Below are 7683 nucleotides of genomic sequence, written 5' to 3'. Positions count from 1 at the left end.
TTGACTACACTAACATGGTGGAAGCCCTCAATGGCGCTGCCCATGATAATATGGCCTTTCAGCCACTAGAGCCTCTATCATTCTCTAAGTTTAAAACAGAGCACTATGGGGCATGTGTCTGGGTATTTGGGATAGCTGGGTTTAAATCACAGGCTTATACAGATGTAGGATCTCAATTTGATCACTCTTTTGTTGCTGAGAATGTTCCTGCACAGCAGGGAATGCAAACGTGTAGTGTATTTTAGTTTTTAAAAGGCTTCTAAAGTTTGTCATTTACACTTTGAAATTTCAGACTTGATTTGCCCTAACGAAAAATTACAAAATGTCCATGAATTATAATCCACATAATAATTCACATTTACTATTGCTGCAGGATTATTTTCCTGCTGTAACAAACTGGCTCACATTAAGGTCCTACATCTGTAGGCATCTGTATGGGTTTAAATCAGCTGTCCCATTGAGCTCCTGAATCCTGTCACCGCAGATGTCAAGTGACAGGGCAAACAGACAGACGGGCATTCACACCAACAGAAGGCAAGGCACCTCTCTATGGCCTGCCCATATTACCACTTTGTATTCTTCTAAAGAGAGGCCAGACATATGCCACACAGACACTGAAGAAAGACCACAACACCAGCTGCAGCTAAAGAGGGTTAGCTTTGGGTTTTCTCAATTCCCCCCAGTAAAAACACACACTTAAAAATAAGTACTTTAAAAAGATATCATAACTACATTACAATCATGTTAGAGAAAGTTATACATACACTTAAATGTTCAAGGGCAATATTTATTTTCTACTAGCTAAGAGCAGAGCAACATTTACTATGTCATTTTTAAAGCCACCTACCTATACAATGGATTGGGAATAAGTATCCAGAAATACAAAACGCAAATCTATGATGAACACATATCTTTCACTCTTTGTTCATGGTATACATCTGAATACAGTTTTGGAAATGGGCTGTTGTGTTCATTTGGGGCCTCAGCACAATGATGTAGACCTTGGGCATGAAGTAGCCACTGAGTATACCGAGCACACTGGACACTATGGCCAGCACATGCATGGCCATGGCAAACTCCCCCCTGCTGACAAAATAGATTGTGAAGAAGCTGATCCAGGAGATCATGTATATCATGAGACTAACGGTGATACACTTGGCCTCGTTGTAGTTGGCTGGCAGGTCTTTGCCCATGTAACTGAAGGAGAAGCAGAGCATGCTGAGCAGAGAGACATAGGCTAGCTCTATCATGGCCCCGAAAGAGAGGGTGTTACTACACTCTGTGACGATGCTGTCGGAGTAGAAGGCCACATCCAGGGAGGGGTACGGGGGGTTTAGAGTAACACGGAGCACAGAGATCAACAACACTATCATGGAAACAACGAAGACGGTGACTTCAGGCCCGTGGTTCTTAGCCCAGGTATCATAGGCCCGGGGCAGCTTGGAGGACAGCTTAAAGATGCACACCACCTGGAAGGAGCGGACTGTGACGCAAGCCAGACACACGGTAAAGCTGAAGACGAAGAGCGGCTGCTTGAGAAGGCAGGCAGTCCGAGACGGGAGGTCAAAGTGGCACAGGGCACTGGCAGCCGCGGCGGTTAGGGCTAGAAGCATCACCAGGCAGGTGCGCCCGCCGGCCGACTTGGCCACAGGGGTGTGCAGGTTGAGGAGGAAGATGACCCCTGTCCCCAGGGTCATGAGCAGGGTCAGAGCCAGGAGGAGCAGCAGGGCGACAGACAGGGGGCCACCCCAGGCCAGCAGCAGGACCGTCCGATCTAGACACACCTCGCTCTCCGCTGGGGACCACTGGTAAAGCTCACACTTCTGGCACCTGGTGGATCCTATAGAGTGACATACCATAACATCAATGCTGGGGTCAGTTCAATATTTATAGTGCAGAGTTTCCAAAGATGAAGGGGCTTAGCTACATTCACACATTGAGATTAAAAGCATCCCCATAATTGAATGGATAGCAGTGATTACAACATCATCAGAGACTGTATTCCCATCATGTGCTATTCGAGTAGACTGCTAAATAGCTAACTAAATAGCTAACAAAATGTTTACACAGACTATCTGAGTTGACCTTTGTATTTTATTCTCTATGCACACTGACAGGGCCCTACACACTACACCCACTGATACTCCAACACACATATAAATACTCACTCCATCATTTGCTCACACACATAATATGCACATACATTTATACTGACTCTACACACACTCACATACAATCATCATATATGCTGCTGCTACTCTGTTTATCATATATCCTGATGCCTAGTCACCTTACCCCTATACATATCGACCTCTAACGATCCAGTATCCCTGCACATTGTAAATATGGTACTGGAACTGACCCTGTATATAGCATGCTTACTTACTTTATTGTGTTCTTCTTGTTTCTTATTTTTACATCTTGTGTGTTTTAGTTCTACCTTGTTATTTGTAGTATTACATTGTTATTGATTACTGCATTGTTGGGGTTAGAGCTAGCAAGAAATGCATTTCACTGTACTTGTGTGCATGTGACATTAAAACTTGAAACTTGAAAGCTAGTGCTACCACCTGCTATAGGAGACAGTTTATGGAAGGGCAACATATGCCACCTGCTGGACACTTTTAAACAGTAAAAATTTTATATTCTTTAACAGACAGGGCTTGGACAATGGATGAGCATACAAGACAACTGGTTGGTGTAATCTGTAATCTCACCAGTCTTGTTGAGGAAGGTTTGAGCAGCACAGGCCAGGCAGTCGAAGCAGCACTTGTGTTGTCCCGTCTGCAGCTTCCTGTGTCCTTTAGGGCATTCTGGGGAGCATATCGACGGAGGCACCTCCTAGACACAACCAGAAACACACACCGATGTTCCTAGTCCACCTATAACCAGGGTTTCCTCTTTCTATTTATATAGTACCCAAAACTATTCTAAAATGTAATCTGACAATGGGTATGATTATAATACTACTGTGTAAATGCTGTAATACTGAGCCTTTACTTTTCCTGTGTATCCGTTGTCACCATCCCATTCAATTTGAGCAGGGTCCACTGTTAGTTCAGTGGGGTCTGGTGTGTAAGAGCCCACTTCAAGGAGAGACCACTCTGTTCCCCTCCAAACCCAGGTTACGATGTCATATCCTGTGGGCGGGTCTCCGTTCTCATAAAAGTAAATAGAGGAGTTCCCAACAGAGAATCTCACCTGCTTCAACAGTGGCAGAAGCTGAGGGATAGACAGAAGATAAAGAACATAGCTGTGACAGTAAACATGGTTTACTGTAGATTTACAATAGTACATGGCAATCAAGTGTGTAGTGGACTTGTACTCCCTTTCTTTAGAGTGGGCTTTTTACATTTTAGTCATTTAGCAGACGCTCTTATCCAGAGCGACTTACAGTTAGTGAGTGCATACATTTTCATACTGGCCCCCCTGTGGGGTCTCCTGGTCACGGCCAGTTGTGACACCGCCTGGGATTGAACCCGGGTCTGTAGTGGCACCTCAAGCACTGCGATGCAGTGCTCAGATACCCACTCGTGAGTATCTGAGGGTGGTTTTAACCTAAAAGACTTGGAATTGTATCAACTCGCTACCCAAGGCTTTTACTTGCGACATATAGTTAAATGCACTAAAGAGGAACAATAGGTACATATTGAAGATGCGCATGCTCATCCACAGAATACTTTTACGTATCAATTTTCAAAGGATAAATCTAAGAACATTAACAACTTCATAGTTAAGAACACTATAACAATATTGAAGAAAATGAAACGTATTCTACAAGAATCAAAATTAATCCCTAAAAACACAACCTTATGGAACAATCCATGGATAGCATTTCAGAAATCACAGATAAATTGGTCCACAAGGAAAACTAAAGGCATAGAAACCGTAAATGACTTGGTAACAGGAAAGACATTTATTTCAGTGAGAGAATTATAAAGTAACTTTGGGCTACAGTAGATACAATACATGACCAGAAGTATGTGGACACCTGCTCGTCCAACATCTCATTCCAAAATCATGGGCATTAATATGGAGTTGGTCCCCCGTTTGCTGCTATAACAGCCTCCACTCTTCTGGAAAGGGTTTCCACTAGATGTTGGAACATTGCTGCGGGGACTTGCTTCCATTCAGCCACAAGAGCATTAGTGAGGTCGGACACTGATGTTGGGCGATTAGGCCTGGCTCGCAGTTGGCATTCCAATTCATCCCAAAGGTGTTTGATGGGGTTGAGGTCAGGGCTCTGTGCAGGCCAGTCAAGTTCTTCTACACCGATCTCGTCAAACCATTTCTGTATGGACCTAGCTTTGTGCATGGGGGCATTGTCATGCTGAAACAGGAAAAGGCCTTCCCAAAATTGTTGCCACAAAGTTGGAAGCACAAAATCGTCTAGAATTTCATTGTATGCTGTAGCGTTTACACCACTCCAGCCGACGCTTGGCTTGTGTGCGGCTGCTCGGCCGTGGAAACCTATTTCATGAAGATCCCGACGAACAGCTCTTGTGCTGACGTTGCTTCCAGAGGCAGTTTGGAACCCGGTATTGAGTGTTGCAACCGAGGACTGATGATTTTCACTCGCTACGCGCTTCAGAGGTCCCGTTCTGTGAGCTTGTGTGGCCTGCCACTTCGCGGCTGAGCCGTTGTTGCTCCTAGATGTTTCCACTTCACAATAACAACACTTACAATTGACCCGGGGCATCTCTAGCAGGGCAGAACTTTGCCGTACTGACTTGTTGGAAAGGTGGCATCCTATGACGGTGCCACGTTGAAAGTCACTGAGCGCTTCAGTAAGGCCATTCTACTACCAATGTTTGTCTATGGAGATTGCATGGTGGTGTGCTCAATTTTAAACACCTGTCAGCAACAGGTGTGGCTGAAATAGCCGAATCCACTAATTTGAAGGGGTGTCCACATACTTTTGTATATATAGTGTACGTCATGACTGTAAACACATCTTGCTTTAACAATTTAACATTTGCTAAACAGCACCCCGATAGACTACTGCAGCCTCACTCTACCCATGACAAAGTAATTTTTTTATCACGCGAAAATGAAAATAAATGATTTGGTTTCATTTTTATTATGGAAGATTGAATAAGTTATGTTTCAAATAGTTTGCTTGGAATGATTTGTAGCTATCGTCTCGACTATCTGTGCATTAGAGTCCATCCAACTCAGTTTCCCTGCCGGAAAAACGCGATTCCGTAAAGTGTATTCGCGCACGCAAATTCGAGCAGATGGTTTGACCACGTTTTGCGAGTGTAGGCTCACTTGACCGCAGTCAATATTGGGCTAGGAATCCCCCTCCAGAGTAGTACAATGGAATTGCAGTATTGATGAGGGCAAGTCCATTCTGTGAGACATTTAAGTTGTGATTTTGCGTGAAAATAACGTTTTGTTGTTGGCTTGTTGATGGTATACACACCTTACAGTGTAGCTTTATCAATTCCTACATTAAAAAACGACATATTTAAGCTCAGAACTTCATTTTAAAACCACGCATCAGTTCAACAACTCCTCCTTTCAAGACAGTAACATTACTTACTTTTTGACTACAGTACCACCATTTTGAAAACACTAACCTGCCAAGGTAGCACTTCAGACTTTTGGCATTCACCCAAGCCACAACCAAGTGCTTGGTGCAGTGCATGGGCCACAGCATATACAGCCTTGTAAACATTATAAGAGGATTTGATGTCATAGTCCTCCAAAGAGAAGTTTTCTGCTGCCATGCTGGAGAGGTCCATATTTTGCAAACATTCAACACTCAGGTCCATCGTGCCATTGGAGGTGCCACTAAGTAACTTTGGAACAGCATGGCTTTCGAACTCCTCAAACCCAGCTAAGGCTGCGTATTTGATGGAGATGCCTAGTACAGTCCCAATGGTGCGGATCCCTGGTATCCCCAACACTAGAGTGGCCACTGACCAGTCCTCTGTCCCTATCCACACCTTACCAGTTACACCCTGCTCTATGACAAACGGGAAGAACTGACTGACTTTGGTCTTGCTGGAGAACACAACAATAGTGTTGACCTTGGTCTTCACAATGTTCTTGACTATGTTCCTCATGGTCTGGTTGTTGGCGGAGGTGAGTTCGGGGATGACCCCTTGGTAGGCGATGCAGATGTCAAAGTGGGCAGCCTGATGGGAGAGACTCTCTATGCCCTGGAGGCCATAGGAGTCGTCGCTGCCCAGTAGAACGATCCAGGTCCAGTTAAAACGCACCAGCAGCTGGACCATGGCGTCCACCTGGTTCTTGTCACTGGGGATGGTGCGGAAGAAGGCTGGGTAGAGGAGCTTGTTACTCAGCATCTCATTGGAGGCTTCATAGGAGATCTAGGAAAAATATCACAGATAAGAGGAGGAGGAGGAGGAGGAGGAGGAGGAGGAGGGGAAGGAGGAGGGGGAGGAGAGGGAAGTAACGGAGGAGGTGGAAGAGGAGGAAGAGGAGGAGGGGGGAAGGAGGAGGAAGAGGAGAGGGAGGAGGAGTAGGGGGAGGAGAAAGAAGAGGAGGAAGAGGAAGAGGAGGAGGACAAAGTATAAAGTATAGATAGGTTCAAAAAAACCTAAGATAAGATCAAAATGAAGAGCAATAGAAGACTAAAACAAATGGTCACAACTGTATTCCATTCTCAGTCTAGGGAGCATAGAGATTAGCATCAGTTTTACTGGTGACCAAAAACTGGATTTAGAGAATACACTGTACCTGTGGCACTAGATAAGAGCCCAGCACTGCAGCAGGGGTGAAGGTGTAACTGCTACTATCAGGCCCGATCACTGCCACTGCCCTCTGGTCACCACCTGTCTTGTTCCCTAAAGTTCTCTGGTATTGTTGGGCCAGCATGTCCAGAGTGGCCAGCACACTGGCTGGTAGGTTGCAGGTGTCATACACCTGGTAACCCAGCGTTACCCCTGGGAGAAGATGCTGGTTTTTGGTGCCATTGTTGATCTCCTCCACAGCGAATCTCATGGCTTGTATCAAATGATAGCCATGTTTATTAGATTTGCCTCTGAATAGGATAATTGATTGCAAGCAGAATCAAAAGAAATGAAACCATGAATCCATTACTTAAAGAAAGTGTTTGATTCAAGTCACAATAACTCACTGATTCTCTATAATTAACTAAAATTCCAGGGAAATAGATTAACAAAATATGTCCTCTTGTGAGATCTTTGCTATTGGACTTACTCTTTACAGGCTCCCAGGTCTGGTAGGTTGGAGCTGGAGGTGGCCAACTTATGTAGGGGAAAGAGACCAGAGATGGAGTAGTCCCCTGGAAGCTGCAGACCGGTTCCCTCAGTCAGTTGACGGCCAGCCAGGATCAGAACCAACCAGCCCAGGACGACACACACACCACCACACACACTCATACCTCAACATCAACAAACCACAGCTCTGAACTGGAACTATGGGCATTCTACCTTTTTTTATAGTAGAATGGATGGATGGGTGGAGTGGAAAGAAGGTGGAATGGAGGGAGAGAGGGAGGGAGGGGATGTGGATGTGGATGTGGATGGTTTTGCATCTTTCCCAGTGATGATGATGAAGTAAGGAACATTTGCATTTTGAGATTGGTTTTTCGTACAGTAGAGTTAGCTTACCATTGAAATGAACTGCATGAATGTACAAGAGTAGAATCTTAATTTGATCACTCTTTTGTAGCCTACTTTTGGCCAGCTA

General features: G+C 44.9%; 1 protein-coding gene across 1 annotated transcript; it reads right to left on the bottom strand.

The window, feature by feature from the left end:
- Positions 1 to 829: 829 nt before the first annotated feature.
- LOC311149875 (taste receptor type 1 member 1-like) lies at positions 830 to 7373 on the bottom strand (the record flags this gene model as incomplete). Its single annotated transcript, XM_084187115.1, has 6 exons — positions 830 to 1840; positions 2718 to 2841; positions 3001 to 3222; positions 5583 to 6338; positions 6709 to 7012; positions 7192 to 7373. 6 exons carry the CDS (start codon positions 7371 to 7373, stop codon positions 915 to 917), a joined length of 2514 nt encoding a protein of 837 aa, XP_084043241.1. The 3' UTR covers positions 830 to 914.
- Positions 7374 to 7683: the final 310 nt, after the last annotated feature.

This window comes from Coregonus lavaretus (genome assembly GCF_964263955.1).
Source record: "Coregonus lavaretus genome assembly, chromosome: 22".
NCBI lineage: Eukaryota > Metazoa > Chordata > Actinopteri > Salmoniformes > Salmonidae > Coregonus > Coregonus lavaretus.
Note: the sequence above shows the minus strand (reverse complement) of the source record. Positions and strands in the feature narration are given on the sequence as shown.